At 48.8% G+C, this 17,884-nt stretch overlaps 1 protein-coding gene across 1 annotated transcript in view; it reads right to left on the bottom strand.

Annotated features, from left to right (window-relative positions):
• Positions 1-914: 914 nt before the first annotated feature.
• Positions 915-17,884, bottom strand: part of LOC144489700 (uncharacterized) — a 20,435-nt gene continuing 3,465 nt past the window's right edge. Inside the window, exons 3-6 of the mRNA XM_078207554.1 lie at positions 15,233-15,318; positions 8,918-9,763; positions 4,875-5,051; positions 915-3,332 (exon numbers count right to left, since the gene is read on the bottom strand). Coding sequence (XP_078063680.1) covers positions 3,283-3,332; positions 4,875-5,051; positions 8,918-9,763; positions 15,233-15,318 — 1,159 coding nt within the window. The 3' untranslated portion in view covers positions 915-3,282. The remainder of the gene's footprint in view (positions 3,333-4,874; positions 5,052-8,917; positions 9,764-15,232; positions 15,319-17,884) is intronic.

The raw sequence follows: 17,884 nt of genomic DNA, 5'->3' as shown, positions 1-17,884 counted from the left end.
GGCTTGGAGGGCCGAAGGGCCTGTTCCTGTGCTGTAATTTTTCTTTGTTCTTAGTTCGGGGAGCGAGCGATTGGGACAGGGAGTCCGCGGGGTTCTAACGCAGGGAACCTTCCCCCGTCACTTTCTCCGCGTTGGAAGCAGCGTCCACACTTCAGAGACACGTCATTGACCCGAAAGGAGGTCGCCAAGTCCTGGGGTTGTGAGAGTTGTTGTCTTGTTTCCCTTTAGGCACTGGGGGCCCCCTCAGCCAAACCCCCTCCCCCCCAACCCCGGTCTGACCCTCACACTCCCTTCTCCAACCGCCCCCCCCCCCCCTCAGCCAAATCCCCCCCCCCGACCCCAGTCTGACCCTCACACTCCCTTTTCCAACCCCCCACCCCCCCCCTGAGTCATACCCCCCCCCCCCCGGCCTGGTCTGACCCTCATCATCCCTCCTCCATCCCCCTCATCCTGTCCTTTGTCCCCTGCACTAACCCACCCCCCCCCACCCCCAAAGTGAGGGGGTTGTGTGGAGGGGGAATGACTACCCACCCCCCCCCCACCCCCAGCCAACCGTTGTTCTTTGTGGGATCTTCCTGTGCACATGTTGGGTGATTTTAGTTTGTCCCTGAGCTTTGCAACTCAACCTTACTGAGACTCCACGCAACCTCCCCCCCCAACCCACAATCCCCCCTACCCCTCTCCTACCCCACCCTCAGCCCCTCTCCCACCCCCCCCCACTCCTCATCTCCCTCGCTCCCCCCCATAATTCCCCCACTCTGCCCCCTCGCTCTGCCCTCTGTGGTGCAGGCGGCAGCGAGGTTTGACGTGGGCGAGGGTTTTTCTGGGCATCGAGGTGGGTGAGGCTGGCTTGGACAGTTCAATACTCAGTCGATGAGTCAGCTTCACGATAAGATCACAATTGGAGACACATCCAAACGGAAACGCCGTGTTTAATGGAAAGCTTTACAAGTTCAACAAAAATAAACACTGTGCATTGAAATCCTTCAGTTAAATTAGTGCAACGTCCAGGAACACTGTACAATTCCAACAGGAGACAGGGGGAAGGGACAGGGACAAAGCAGGATCCCATCGCGAGTACAATAGCAGAGTATCACCCAACAGAACCACTGGAACTGAACAGAAAGATCCCAATGCACCCAAAACATTGGTTCACAGTCAAGAAATGTAGGGACCTGGTGACTGTGAGAGAGTGTAAGTGGGAATCGGTTACAGTGAGAGTGTCTGTGTGCTTATGTGTGTGTGCTTGTATGTGTGTCTTTTTGTGTTTCTGTGTGTGTCCCATGTACACTGCATGTGTATGCGTGTGTCCGCGTGCATCTGTGTGCGTGTTTGTCTGTGCGTGTGTGTTTGTGCTTGTATGTGTGTCTTTTGTGTTTCTGTGTGTGTCCCATGTACACTGCATGTGTATGCGTGTGTCCGCGTGCATCTGTGTGCGTGTTTGTCTGTGCGTGTGTGTTTGTGTGTGTGTGTGCACACATGTGTGTGCAAATGTGTGTGTGTGTGCATGTGTGCGCTCATGTGCACGCATGTGCACGTGTATGTGTAAATGTGTTTGTGCATGCGGGCATATGTGCGTGTGCACATGTGTGTGTGTGTGCACGTGTGTGCGAATGTGTTTGTATGCGAGCAAGTATGTGCATGCGTGGGTGCACATATGTGTGCGTGCTTGCGTCAAATGTGTTTGTCCATATGTTTGTGTGTGCAGGCATGTGTGTGTGCATGCATGTGTGTGTGCATGTGTGCACACGTGTTTGTGCATGTGTTTGTGCATGTGAGCATGTGTATGCACATATGTGTGTTGGTATGTGTGTGCACATGTGTGTGTATGTGTGTGTCTGCGTGTGAGATTATACGTGTATGTGAGAGATCGAAGTCCAGCTGCTCAGAGCCTGAGCGAAAGTGAGTGAGTTTATTCCCACTGCTCCGCCTCAGGTCACATCCTGTTGAAACGTCCGTCAAGAACAAACCCTGAACACACACGCCACAGAACCACATCAGAACTTCATCTATTGTCTCGCTGCTTTCCGTTACTCCGAGCCCCTCGGCCTCCCGGGTTCTCTGACACGGAATGTGCGGAGAGGCAGGAACAGGACGGAAATAACTCCGCAGATTCCGGGATCCGAAGGTTCGCCTCACGGGGATTGGAGGGATTTGCAGCAGGGACTGGGATTCGTCGCAACGTCGAACCCAGTCCCTGGGACCCGTGGCGTTTTCCCCACTGAATCCTGCGACCTTTCGTCTGCAAGTCAAAGTGGGACCCATGATGGCGGCAATTGCCAAAGCCACTTCCTGGAGTTAACGCGCCAATGGGGTTCTGTAACCAGGGAGATAACTCCGTGCGGTCCGGAGCGGCTGGGACCTCTCTGGTCCCTCAGTTGCCCCCTCCCCGTCTCTACTCCTGATGTCCAAACCCCCCCCCCATCCTCTCCCTCCCTCATCCAAGTCAGCAAGTGGCATCTTGAGAATGATTGCGATGAACTGGGGAGGAGGGTAGGGGATGGGGGGGCAGGTGGGGCATTGAGGGGTGCTTGGTGGGCACAGATTTACAAAGCTTGTCCGTAGAAAGGCCTGCGAGCGGCAATACAAAAAAACATCAAGGTGCAAATACGGTGGAAGAAAGTCCACAATTCGGTCAACTTCCAGACCAGTGCAGTTTCAGACAGAATACTATCCCGACAGTGCAGAAGGAGGCCATTCAGCCCATCTTCGAGCCTGCACCGACCACAATACCCGTAAGTTCATGCATTTACCCCAGCTAGTCCCCCTGACGCTACGGGGCACGGCCAATCCCCCTAACCAGCACGTCTTTCGGACAGTGGGAGGAAACCGGAGCACCCGGAGGAAACCCACGCAGACACGGGGAAAAGGTGCGGACTCCGCACAGACAGTGACCCCAAGCCTGGAATCAAACCCGGGTCCCTGGCGCTGTGAGGGAGCAGTGCTAACCCACTGTGCCACCCGTACCGTCCATCTTTTCTTTTGAGCATCTGTCCAGTTGCGATGAGAGGCGGGGGGAGCGGGGCAAGGGGGAGAGGATAAAGTGCAAAGGTGAGAAAACGTCACATTGAAGGCGGTACCAGCCCGCCACCCCCTTGCTCTGCGAAGACTTTCGTGGATCACTTTATTCCGAAAACCTTCTGAAATCGCTTGAAGTTTCCTCATCCTCCACGCCCGTCATCGCCTTGCCTCGGCAGAAGGTGGCCTGCACGCTTAAAGTGTCCTCAGCCTCAGGGAGTTCTTCCGGTTAACCTTCCTGCTTTGGAGACCTCCCCGCTGCCCTTAAACCAAGTCGCCGTGGACACGCTGATAGCACATTAGGTCAACAGCAGCTGGTCAAAACACAAAGGTACAACGTTAGCAGTCGGCAGATTAATCCTTGGGCTGCCGGCAAACACTGAATATTGCGGGAAAGAAGATTGTTTTCCAGTCAAAATTACCAAGAATCGCTTATCGATTCCAGATTTATTCAATAGATTAAATTTTAAATTCGTGTTAGATTTGGACTCATAACTTGGGGTCATTGGCTTGGTAATATAACCACTGCACTATAGTAACCCTCCACCGAATACATCCAGTATCCACCACAGGAGAGGCGATGGGCCGAGTGGTATTATCGCGAGGCTATTAATCCAAAAACTCAGCTAATGTTCTGGGGACCCGGGTTCGAATCCCCGCCACGGCAGATGGTGGAATTTGAATTCAATAAAAAATATCTGGAATGAAGAATCTACTGATGACCCATTGTTGGAAAACCCCATCTGGTTCCTTTAGGGAAGGAAATCTGCCGTCCTTACCCGGTCTGGCCTACATGTGACACAGTAAGAAGTTTAACAACACCAGGTTAAAGTCCAACAGGTTTATTTGGTAGCAAAAGCCACACAAGCTTTCGAGGCTCTGAGCCCCTTCTTCAGGTGAAGATTAATCCTTGGGCTGCCGGCAAACACTGAATATTGCGGGAAAGAAGATTGTTTTCCAGTCAAAATTACCAAGAATCGCTTATCGATTCCAGATTTATTCAATAGATTAAATTTTAAATTCGTGTTAGATTTGGACTCATAACTTGGGGTCATTGGCTTGGTAATATAACCACGGCGACTTGGTTTAAGGGCAGCGGGGAGGTCTCCAAAGCAGGAAGGTTAACCGGAAGAACTCCCTGAGGCTGAGGACACTTTAAGCGTGCAGGCCACCTTCTGCCGAGGCAAGGCGATGACGGGCGTGGAGGATGAGGAAACTTCAAGCGATTTCAGAAGGTTTTCGGAATAAAGTGATCCACGAAAGTCTTCGCAGAGCAAGGGGGTGGCGGGCTGGTACCGCCTTCAATGTGACGTTTCCTCACCTGAAGAAGGGGCTCAGAGCCTCGAAAGCTTGTGTGGCTTTTGCTACCAAATAAACCTGTTGGACTTTAACCTGGTGTTGTTAAACTTCTTACTGTGTTTACCCCAGTCCAACGCCGGCATCTCCACATCATGACTACATGTGACTCCAGAGCCACAGCCAATGTTTAAGTTTTTTTATTAGTGTCACAATTAGGCTTGCATTAACACTGCAATGAAGTTACTGTGAAAATCCCCTCGTCGCCACACTCCGGCGCCTGTTCGGGTAACACTGAGGGAGAATTTAGCACGGCCAATGCACCCTAACCAGCACGTCTTTCGGATAATGTGGCTGATTCTCAACTGCCCTCGGGCAACTAGGGATGGGCAATAAATGCTGGCCCAGCCAGCGACGCCCCTGCCCCACGAGCGAATAAAAGAAAGATTTCCCCATTCCCAACACAGCCTTTTCCAGTAGGCCCCAATCTCCTCAACTTTATTCAGTCCCCGGACTCTGCCTTCGAGGGGCCTTAACCTCCCAACTCATTCCCTCCCTACCTGAATTGCAATGCCTTGTGGAGTCTCGTCCCTGTTGAGGCACGAGCCAATTCGTCCTCCAACTTCGAGTGACGTAGAGGAGGGCGGTGGCGACAGTGAAGAGGCAGATGGCCAGAGCCAGGCCAACATGCAACCTTTGACCTCCTGATCCCGGGTCTCCGTAATGCTTGTCTTTCTCTGGGGAAAAGAAATAAACTTTTCTTTAGAATACAAAAGCACTGCTGAGGCTGTATAAGGCTCTGGTCAGAACACATTTGGAGTATTGTGAGCAATTCTGGGCCCCGTATCTAAGGCCCAGGATGTGTTGGCCTTGGAAAGGGTCCAGAGGAGGTTCACGAGAATGATCCCGGGAATGTTAGGCTTGTCGTATGAGGAACGGTTGAGGACTCTGGGTCTGTACTTGATGGAGTTTACAAGGATGAGTTGGGGAGGATCTTATTGAAACTTACAGGAAACTGCGAGGCCTGGATAGAGTGGACCTGGAGAGGATGTTTCCACTAGTGGGAGCGCAGCCTCAGAGTAAAGGGGCGACCCTTTAGAACAGAGATGAGAAGGGGCTGCTATTCTCTATAATATACACAGGGACTGCTATTCTCTATAATATACACAGGGACTGCTATTCTCTATAATATACACAGGGACTGCTATTCTCCATAATATACACAGGGACTGCTATTCTCTATAATATACACAGGGGCTGCTATTCTCTATAATATACACAGGGACTGCTATTCTCTATAATATACACAGGGACTGCTATTCTCTATAATATACACAGGGACTGCTATTCTCGATAATATACACAGGGACTGCTATTCTCTATAATATACACAGGGACTGCTATTCTCGATAATATACACAGGGGCTGCTATTCTCTATAATATACACAGGGGCTGCTATTCTCTATAATATACACAGAGGCTGCTATTCTCTATAATATACACAGGAGCTGCTATTCTCCATAATATACACAGGGACTGCTATTCTCTATAATATACACAGGAGCTGCTATTCTCCATAATATACACAGGGACTGCTATTCTCTATAATATACACAGGGACTGCTATTCTCCATAATATACACAGGGACTGCTATTCTCTATAATATACACAGGAGCTGCTATTCTCGATAATATACACAGGGACTGCTATTCTCTATAATATACACAGGAGCTGCTATTCTCCATAATATACACAGGGACTGCTATTCTCCATAATATACACAGGAGCTGCTATTCTCCATAATATACACAGGGGCTGCTATTCTCTATAATATACACAGGGACTGCTATTCTCCATAATATACACAGGGACTGCTATTCTCCATAATATACACAGGGACTGCTATTCTCCATAATATACACAGGGACTGCTATTCTCTATAATATACACAGGGGCTGCTATTCTCTATAATATACACAGGAGCTGCTATTCTCCATAATATACACAGGGGCTGCTATTCTCCATAATATACACAGGGACTGCTATTCTCCATAATATACACAGGGACTGCTATTCTCTATAATATACACAGGGACTGCTATTCTCCATAATATACACAGGGGCTGCTATTCTCTATAATATACACAGGGGCTGCTATTCTCTATAATATACACAGGGACTGCTATTCTCTATAATATACACAGGGGCTGCTATTGTCTATAATATACACAGGGACTGCTATTCTCTATAATATACACAGGGACTGCTATTCTCTATAATATACACAGGGGCTGCTATTGTCTATAATATACACAGGGACTGCTATTCTCTATAATATACACAGGGGCTGCTATTCTCTATAATATACACAGGGACTGCTATTCTCTATAATATACACAGGGGCTGCTATTGTCTATAATATACACAGGGACTGCTATTCTCTATAATATACACAGGGGCTGCTATTCTCTATAATATACACAGGGACTGCTATTCTCTATAATATACACAGGGGCTGCTATTGTCTATAATATACACAGGGACTGCTATTCTCTATAATATACACAGGGACTGCTATTCTCCATAATATACACAGGGACTGCTATTCTCTATAATATACACAGGGGCTGCTATTCTCTATAATATACACAGGGGCTGCTATTGTCTATAATATACACAGGGACTGCTATTCTCTATAATATACACAGGGACTGCTATTCTCTATAATATACACAGGGGCTGCTATTCTCTATAATATACACAGGGACTGCTATTCTCTATAATATACACAGGGGCTGCTATTCTCTATAATATACACAGGGACTGCTATTCTCTATAATATACACAGGGACTGCTATTCTCTATAATATACACAGGGACTGCTATTCTCTATAATATACACAGGGACTGCTATTCTCTATAATATACACAGGGACTGCTATTCTCTATAATATACACAGGGACTGCTATTCACTATAATATACACAGGGGCTGCTATTCTCTGTAATATACACAGGGACTGCTATTCTCTATAATATACACAGGGACTGCTATTCTCTATAATATACACAGGGACTGCTATTCTCTATAATATACACAGGGACTGCTATTCTCTATAATATACACAGGGGCTGCTATTCTCGATAATATACACAGGGACTGCTATTCTCTATAATATACACAGGGACTGCTATTCTCTATAATATACACAGGGACTGCTATTCTCTATAATATACACAGGGACTGCTATTCTCTATAATATACACAGGGACTGCTATTCTCTATAATATACACAGGGACTGCTATTCTCTATAATATACACAGGGACTGCTATTCTCTATAATATACACAGGGGCTGCTATTCTCGATAATATACACAGGGACTGCTATTCTCTATAATATACACAGGGGCTGCTATTCTCGATAATATACACAGGGACTGCTATTCTCTATAATATACACAGGGGCTGCTATTGTCTATAATATACACAGGGACTGCTATTCTCTATAATATACACAGGGGCTGCTATTCTCTATAATATACACAGGGACTGCTATTCTCTATAATATACACAGAGGCTGCTATTCTCGATAATATACACAGGGGCTGCTATTCTCTATAATATACACAGGGACTGCTATTCTCTATAATATACACAGGGACTGCTATTCTCTATAATATATACAGGGGCTGCAATTCTCTATAATATACACAGGGGCTGCTATTCTCTCTAATGTACACAGGGACTGCTATTCTCTATAATATACACAGGGACTGCTATTCTCTATAATATATACAGGGGCTGCAATTCTCTATAATATACACAGGGGCTGCTATTCTCTCTAATGTACACAGAGGCTGCTATTCTCCATAATATACACAGGGGCTGCTATTCTCTATAATATGCACAGGGACTGCTATTCTCTATAATATACACAGGGGCTGCTATTCTCTATAATATACACAGGGGCTGCTATTCTCTATAATATACACAGGGGCTGCTATTCTCTATAATATACACAGGGGCTGCTATTCTCTATAATATACACAGGAGCTGCGATTCTCTATAATATACACAGGGGCTGCTATTCTCTATAATATACACAGGCGCTGCTATTCTCTAGAATATACACAGGGGCTGCTATTCTCTATAATATACACAGGGACTGCTATTCTCTATAATATACACAGGGACTGCTATTCTCTATAATATACACAGGGGCTGCTATTCTCTATAATATACACAGGGACTGCTATTCTCTATGATATACACAGAGGCTGCTATTCTCTATAATATACACAGGGGCTGCTATTCTCTATAATATACACAGGGGCTGCTATTCTCTATAATATACACAGGGGCTGCTATTCTCTATAATATACACAGGAGCTGCTATTCTCTAGAATATACACAGCAGCTGCTATTCTCTAGAATATACACAGGAGCTGCTATTCTCTAGAATATACACAGGAGCTGCTATTCTCTATAATATACACAGGGGCTGCTATTCTCTACAATATACACAGGGGCTGCTATTCTCTATAATATACACAGGGGCTGCTATTCTCTACAAGATACACAGGAGAGTAAGAGACTTACTGTGACTGTTGATGTGTCCTCCAGTTCTGCTTTCCTCTTTATCGTGAACATTTGGAGCTGACGTCACTGCTGTGGCGATATTATTCTTGAGATGAGGACTTTCCATCTCCGTTGCTTTCATCGAGTGCGTTGTGGTCACATCTTCCTGCGGTGGTTGGTCTGTGCTGGGCAGGGCCTGTGTGATCTGAAGGGTTGAGGTTGTCCGTTGGCTCTGTGACCCTGGCAGAGCTGTGGCAGAGGAGATGGGCATCTGACGGCCTGTACTCCCTTGGGAAGCAGTGGCTACGGGTGGGGGTGGAACAGAGGGGGGTGTGGGACTGCTGTCCAGTCCCTGGAGTCCTGGCGGGGCTTGGGTGGAGGAACTGGATGTTTGGAGACTTTCACCTCTGTGGGCATCGAGTGATGGGGGAGAAGATGGCACCAAAGGTGGCGTGGGACTGCTGTCCAGTCCCTGGAATCCTGGCGGGGCTTGGGTGGAGGAACTGGACATTTGGACACTACCACGTCCTTGAGCATCGGGTGATGGGGGAGAAGATGGCGCTGAGGGTGATGTTGTAATTCTGTCCAGTTCCCGGAGTCCTGGCAGAGATACGGCAGTGGAACCGGCCATTTGGACACTACCATGTCCGTGGGCATCAGTTGATGGGGGAGAAGGTGGCGCTGAGGGTGGCGTGGTACTTTGATTTTGCCTTTGTGGAGCCCTGGTGAGGGGAGTGGACATTCCAGTCCCGTGTGGATGTGTAGACTCTCCAGGTGACGATGGTGGATGGGTCGTTCCTTTGTTGTTTCCCGCGTCCTCTTTCGAACCGCTGTGGGAACCCTTGGAAGGCACATCCTTCGATGGGCCTGAGGCAAGAATAATGTAAGGTCATCAATCCGGTTCATTCCCATATTTACACCCCTGAGAAACTCTCTCAAAACTCCGATTCCACCAAACCAAACTCATTGAAGCTCACATGATACTGAAAGACCCGGATAGAGTGGGCGTGGGGAAGATGTTTCCATTAGTCAGAGAAACGAGGATCTAGCTTCTTCCCTGCTGCTGTCAGACTTTTGAATGGACCTACCTTCCACTGAGTTGATTTTTCTCTACACCCTAGCTATGACTGTAACACTACATTCTGCACTCTCTCCTTTCCTTCTCTATTAACGGTATGCTTTGTCTGTATAGCGCGCAAGAAACTACTTTTCACTGTATCCCAACGCACATGACAATAATAAATCAAATCCTTCTACCCTATGTACTCTATGAACGGTATGCTCTGTCTGTATAGCGCGCAAGAAACAATACTTTTCACTGTATCCCAATACATGTGACAATAATAAATCAAATCCTTCTCCCTTATGTACTCTATGAACAGTATGCTTTGTCTGTATAGTGCGCAAGAAACAATACTTTTCACTGTATCCCAATACATGTGACAATAATAAATCAAATCCTTCTCCCCTCTGTACTCTATGAATGGTATGCTTTGTCTGTATAGCGCGCAAGAAACAATACTTTTCACTGTATCCCAATACATGTGACAATAATAAATCAAATCTGGATCTGAGGGCACAGCCTCAGAGTGAAGGGACGATCCTTTAAAACAGAGATGAGGAGGAATTTCTCCAGCCCAGAGGGTGGTGAATCTGTGGAACTCTTTGCCGCAGAAGGCTGTGGAGGCCGGGTCATTGAGTGTCTTTAAGACAGAGATAGATAGGTTGTCGATTAATAAGGGGATCAGGGGTTATGGGGAAAAGGCAGGAGAATGGGGATGAGAAAAATATCAGCCATGATTGAATGGCGGGGCAGACTCGATGGGCCGAGTGGCCTCATTCTGCTCCTCTGTCTTATGGTCGAATGAAAAACACTTCCTTTGCCTATTGCTTGATGGACACAAGTGCTGTGTGTGTTGCTGGATGTTCCCTCTCGGCACTCGTGATGGCAGAGAACCCTAACGGGGATTTTAAACTCTTGACTCCCATCTCCCGTCGCCACGATCTCTTGCGGCGACGCCTTGACAGGGGCCGCGCGAACTGAATTGCGAAAAGGTGTTTCCTTTCCCTTCAGGGCCAGCGGGGCGGAATTAAAGAGAATCGCGACAGGATTCAGGAGTAAGCAGATCGTTCCTCAGATAATATTGGGGATAAACAGACTTTGTGCCAACCCGATCTTCCGGTCATAAACAGAGGCCGGAATGCCCCCGGTCCCGCTCGTCCCCGCTGCCAGCGAGGATGGAGAGTTCGGCGCCCAGCCAAATCTCCATTCACAGCAGCGAGGCTGGAGAACCCCAGCCGCGGGGGTGAGGCCAGAGAGTTCGGGCCTGAAACTCTGACACTAATTTTAACATATCAATCATAAAATGTCTGCACTCAGAATCTAGTAGCATCTCACGGGATATAGATAGTCTAAGTGAGTGGGCGAGGGTCTGGCAGATGGAGTACAATGTTGGTAAATGTGAGGTCATCCAGTTTGGTAGGAATAACAGCAAAATGGACTATTATTTAAATGGTAAAAAATTGCTGCATGCTGCTGTGCAGAGGGACCTGGGTGTCTTTGTGTAGGAATCGCAAAAAGTTGGTTTGCAGGTGCCGCAGGTAATTAAGAAGGCAAATGGAATTTTGTCCTTCATTGCTAGAGGGATGGAGTTTAAAAACAGCGAGGTTATGTTGCAGCTGTATAAGGTGCTGGTGAGGCCACACCTGGAGTACTGTGTACAGTTTTGGTCTCCTTATTTGAGAAAGGATATACCGGCACTGGAGGGGATGCAGAGGAGATTCACTCGGTTGATTCTGGAGTTGAGAGGGTTGGCTTATGAGGAGAGACTGAGTAGACTGGGGCTACACTCATTGGAATTCAGAAGAATGAGGGGAGATCTTATAGAAACATATAAGTGGGCGGCACGGTAGCACAGTGGTTAGCACTGCTGCTTCACAGCTCCAGGGACATGGGTTCGATTCCCAGCTCGGGTCACTGTCTGTGTGGAGTTTGCACATTCTCCTCGTGTCTGCGTGGGTTTCCTCCGGGTGCTCCGGTTTCCTCCCACAGTCCAAAGATGTGCGGGTTAGGTCGATTGGCCATGCTAAAATTGCCCCTTAGTGTCCTGAGATGCGTAGGTTAGAGGGATTAGTGGGTAAATATGTAGGGATGTGGGGGTAGGGCCTGGGTGGGATTGTGGTCGGTGCAGACTCGATGGGCCGAATGGCCTCTTTCTGTACTGTAGGGATTCTATCTATTCTATCATAAGATTATGAAGGGAATAGATAAGATAGAAGCAGGGAAGTTGTTTCCACTGGCGGGTGAAACTAGAACTAGGGGGCATCGTTTCAAAATAAGGGGGAGCAGATTTAGGACTGAGTTGAGGAGGAACTTCTTCACAGAAAGGGTTGTGAATCTGTGGAATTCCCTGCCCAGTGAAGCAGTTGAGGCTACCTCATTGAATGTTTTTAAGGCAAGGATAGATAGATTTTTGAATAGTAAAGGAATTAAGGGTTATGGTGAGCGGGCGGGTAAGTGGAGCTGAGTCCACGAAAAGATCAGCCATGATCTTATTGAATGGCGGAGCAGGCTCGAGGGGCCAGATGGCCTACTCCTGCTCCTAGTTCTTAGACCGAGGCTTAATTTAGAAAATTTACCAGATTCACATAATCAAACACAGTCCTGTCAAACCATTGAACGCTGCTTACTTGGCCATTTCGCAGTGGGTCTGAAGTCACAGTGACTGGGGAAGAATAACAGATTTCCTTCCCTAAAGGGGCATTAGTGAACCAGTTGGATTTTTTACAACAAGGTTTTCATAATCATCCAGATTTTTATTGAATTCAAATTTCACCATCTGTCATGGTGGGATTCAGAGAATTAGCTTGAGTCTCTGGATTACGGGCCCAGGGACAGTACAACTGCACTGTAGCCATCCCTACATGCTGCCTGCAAAATGTGGTCGAATCTGAGACAGGAAACGTGTCTTTTCGAAAGCAGGTGATGTCTTTAACAAGCTATCATTTCTAAGTTGAGAAGTTAAGCTGCTTTGAACCTGTTGAAGATCGAGATATGGCGAGATTACTGACCTAGCCAACCACTGCTGGGGTTGGATGTGATCTGACGGCTGATAGGTTCTGTGCGTCACTAACAGACAGTCTGGAACCACATCAGAAGCGTTCAGTTGTCAAAGCAGGATGCTGAATGACCCACATTTATCTCTTCTCTCTGCTGTTTGCCTCCTCTGTCTCACCAAAGACTATAATGGTGTCAATATTCGCACGTCTAAATGATGACCTACTTTTTTCCAAATCAGTATCGAAACCCTCCGAGTGCGAATGATGAAATCTTTTGTGAAGCTTCTTTTCGAGAAGCTCCTCACTCGAGACCCGAGTCGAGGACCAGGATCAAACACATTGAGCGCAGATGAGTTATCAGACGCACATGGACAAACACAGGACCATCAAACCCAGAAGGTGCTTAATGTTGTACAGGACATTGGTGAGACCCCACGTCTGGAGTACGGTGTACAGTGCCGATCCCCTTATCTAAGGAAGGATGTAAATTCTTTGGAATCATTTCAGAATGATTATTGGACGGAAACCAGGAATGGACGGATTGTTTTGTGAGGAAAAGGTGGAGAGGCTTAATCCCCTGGAGCTTATTACAGAATCATAGCATCTACAGTGCCGGAGGTGGCCATTTGGCCCATCGAGCCTGCACGGACAACAGTCCCACCCAGGTTTTATCCCTGTAACCCCACATATTTGCCCTCTTAATCCCCCTGACACTAAGAGACAATTTATCATGACCAATCAACCCAACCTGCGCATCTTTGGAGTGTGGGAGGAAACCGGAGCACCCGGAGGAAACCCATGCAGACACCATAAGACATAGGAGCAGAATTAGGCCACTCGGCCCATCGAGTCTGCTCCGCCATTCCATCATGGCTGATATTTTTCTCATCCCCATTCTCCTGCCCTTTTCCCCATAACCCCGATCCCCTCATTAACCAAGAACCTATCTATCTCTGTCTTAAAGACACTCAATGACCCGGCCTCCACGGCCTCCTGCGGCAAAGAGTTCCACAGATTCACCACCCTCTGGCTGAAGAAATTCCTCCTCATCTCTGTTTTAAAGGATCGTCCCTTCAGCCTGAGGTTGTGCCCTCTGGTTCTAGTTTTTCCTACTAGTGGAAACATCCTCTCCACGTCCACTCTATCCAGGCCTCGCCGTATCCTGTAAGTTTCAATAAGATCCACCCCGCTTCGTCCTTCTAAACTCCAACGAGTACAGACCCAGAGTCCTCAACCCGTTCCTCATACGACAAGCTCTTTGTTCCAGGGATCATTCTTGGAATGGGGAGAATGTGCAAACTCCACACAGACAGTGTGCTGAGCCGGGAATTGAACCCGGGTCTCTGGCGCTGCGAGGCAGCAGTGCCAACCACTGTGCCACCGTGCCCCCCTGTATCTTCTTGTAGCCCAAGACACTCCGCCTCACTGTTAACCACAGTGAACTGTTCGAGGAGTTGGAGTAAAAATAGGTGGGACGGCAAGTAGTGCGGAGGACACAAGGAGTTTACAGGGCCGGATATAGACAGGCTGAATGCGTGAGCAAAACTTAGCAGACGGAATAGTATGTCGGAAAAAGTGGAAGGGGAGTCTTTGAATATTTTTAAGGCAGAAGTCGAGAGAGTCTTGATAAGCGAGGGGGGGGATGAAAGATTATCGGAGTGAAAGGTTGTCGGGGTGAAAGGTTGTCGGGGTGAAAGGTTGTCGGGGTGAAAGGTTGTCGGGGTGAAAGGTTGTCGGGGTGAAAGGTTGTCGGGGTGAGAGGTTATCGGGGGTGAGAGGTTATCGGGGGTGAGAGGTTATCGGGGTGAAAGGTTACCGGGGTAAGAGATTATTGGGGGTGAAAGGTCATCGGGGGTGAGAGATTATCAGAGTGAAAGGTTATTGGGGTAAAAGGTTATCGGGGGTGAAAGATTATCGGGGGTGAAAGGTTATCAGTGGTAGGCAGGCATGTCGGTTTGGGAATGCGCCATGATCTTGGCAAGCATTAGGACGGGCTCGAGGGGCAGAGTGGCCTGCTCCTGTTTCTAATTCATCTGTCTGTAACGTTCAGATAGATTCTCTGGGCATTGTTGCTGTTTCTGGGATCTTGCTGTGCGCAGATTGGGCGTTTTCCCATTTCTGGGGGATAGCTGGGGGCCATACACGCGGAAAAGGACGCCATTGGCTGGGAGACGATCAAACTACAAGTCTTTCTTCAGGAGAAGGGTTTGTAAACCATCACAAGGTGCCAAACGAGAGGGGGGTGTGCCCCGGAACAGGAGAGAGAGAGAGACTTACCAACCCGTCTGGCATTGATCGCTTCCATCAGTGGCCTGGCCTTGCTCAGTGTGGCACAGAATTTATCTCCACGATTCAACTCAAATCTGTAACACAGAATCAGAGGCAACTATGTCAAACTGGATTAAACAGTGATAGACCCGTCCCGACAGACCTGTCCCCACCAGTACTGTACCCCAGTTATACAGCGACAGACCTGTCCCCACCAGTACTGTACCCCAGTGTTATACAGCGACAGACCCGTCCCCACCAGTACTGTACCCCAGTGTTATACAGAGACAGACCCGTCCCCACCAGTACTGTACCCCAGTGTTATACAGAGACAGACCTGTCCCCACCAGTACTGTACCCCAGTGTTATACAGTGACAGACCCGTCCCCACCAGTACTGTACCCCAGTGTTATACAGCGACAGACCTGTCCCCACCAGTACTGTACCCCAGTTATACAGAGACAGACCTGTCCCCACCAGTACTGTACCCCAGTGTTACACAGTGACAGACCCGTCCCCACCAGTACTGTACCCCAGTGTTATACAGTGACAGACCCGTCCCCACCAGTACTGTACCCCAGTTATACAGAGACAGACCTGTCCCCACCAGTACTGTACCCCAGTTATACAGCGACAGACCTGTCCCCACCAGTACTGTACCCCAGTTATACAGAGACAGACCTGTCCCCACCAGTACTGTACCCCAGTGTTATACAGTGACAGACCCGTCCCTACCAGTACTGTACCCCAGTGTTATACAGCGACAGACCTGTCCCCACCAGTACTGTACCCCGGTGTTATACAGCGACAGACCCGTCCCCACCAGTACTGTACCCCAGTGTTATACAGCGACAGACCCGTCCCCACCAGTACTGTACCCCAGTGTTATACAGTGACAGACCCGTCCCCACCAGTACTGTACCCCGGTGTTATACAGCGACAGACCCGTCCCCACCAGTACTGTACCCCAGTGTTATACAGCGATAGACCCGTTCCCACCAGGACTGTACCCCAGTGTTATACAGTGACAGACCCGTCCCCACCAGTACTGTACCCCGGTGTTATACAGCGACAGACCCGTCCCCACCAGTACTGTACCCCAGTGTTATACAGCGACAGACCCGTCCCCACCAGTACTGTACCCCAGTGTTATACAGCGACAGACCCATCCCCACCAGTACTGTACCCCAGTGTTATACAGCGACAGACCCATCCCCACCAGTACTGTACCCCAGTGTTATACAGTGACAGACCTGTCCCCACCAGTACTGTACCCCAGTGTTATACAGCGACAGACCCATCCCCACCAGTACTGTACCCCAGTGTTATACAGCGACACACCAGTCCCCACCAGTACTGTACCCCAGTGTTATACAGCGACAGACCCATCCCCACCAGTACTGTACCCCAGTGTTATACAGTGACAGACCTGTCCCCACCAGTACTGTACCCCAGTGTTATACAGCGACAGACCCATCCCCACCAGTACTGTACCCCAGTGTTATACAGCGACAGACCCAACCCCACCAGTACTGTACCCCAGTGTTATACAGCGACACACCAGTCCCCACCAGTACTGTACCCCAGTGTTATACAGCGACAGACCCATCCCCACCAGCACAGTACCCCAGTGTTATACAGTGACAGACCTGTCCCCACCAGTACTGTACCCCAGTGTTATACAGCGACAGACCCATCCCCACCAGTACTGTACCCCAGTGTTATACAGCGACAGACCCATCCCCACCAGTACTGTACCCCAGTGTTATACAGCGACAGACCCATCCCCACCAGTACTGTACCCCAGTGTTATACAGTGACAGACCCATCCCCACTAGTACTGTACCCCAGTGTTATAGTGACAGACCCATCCCCACCAGTACTGTACCCCAGTGTTATACAGCGACAGACCCGTCCCCACCAGTACTGTACCCCAGTGTTATACAGCGACAGACCCATCCCCACCAGTACTGTACCCCAGTGTTATACAGCGACAGACCCGTCCCCACCAGTACTGTACCCCAGTGTTATACAGCGACAGACCCGTCCCCACCAGTACTGTACCCCAGTGTTATACAGCGACAGACCCATCCCCACCAGTACTGTACCCCAGTGTTATACAGTGACAGACCTGTCCCCACCAGTACTGTGCCCCAGTGTTATACAGCGACAGACCCATCCCCACCAGTACTGTACCCCAGTGTTATACAGCGACAGACCCATCCCCACCAGTACTGTACCCCAGTGTTATACAGCGACAGACCCGTCCCCACCAGTACTGTACCCCAGTGTTATACAGTGACAGACCCGTCCCCACCAGTACTGTACCCCAGTGTTATACAGCGACAGTCCCATCCCCACCAGTACTGTACCCCAGTGTTATAGTGACAGACCCATCCCCACCAGTACTGTACCCCAGTGTTATACAGCGACAGACCCGTCCCCACCAGTACTGTACCCCAGTGTTATACAGCGACAGACCCGTCCCCACCAGTACTGTACCCCAGTGTTATACAGTGACAGACCTGTCGCCACCAGTACTGTACCCCAGTGTTATACAGTGACAGACCCGTCCCCACCAGTACTGTACCCCAGTGTTATACAGTGACAGACCCGTCCCCACCAGTGCTGTACCCCAGTGTTATACAGTGATGGACCTGT

The sequence above is a fragment of the Mustelus asterias genome, unplaced genomic scaffold (genome assembly GCF_964213995.1).
Source record: "Mustelus asterias unplaced genomic scaffold, sMusAst1.hap1.1 HAP1_SCAFFOLD_2450, whole genome shotgun sequence".
NCBI lineage: Eukaryota > Metazoa > Chordata > Chondrichthyes > Carcharhiniformes > Triakidae > Mustelus > Mustelus asterias.
The sequence above is the reverse complement of the archived record's forward strand: the minus strand, read 5'-3'. Positions and strand labels throughout refer to the sequence as shown.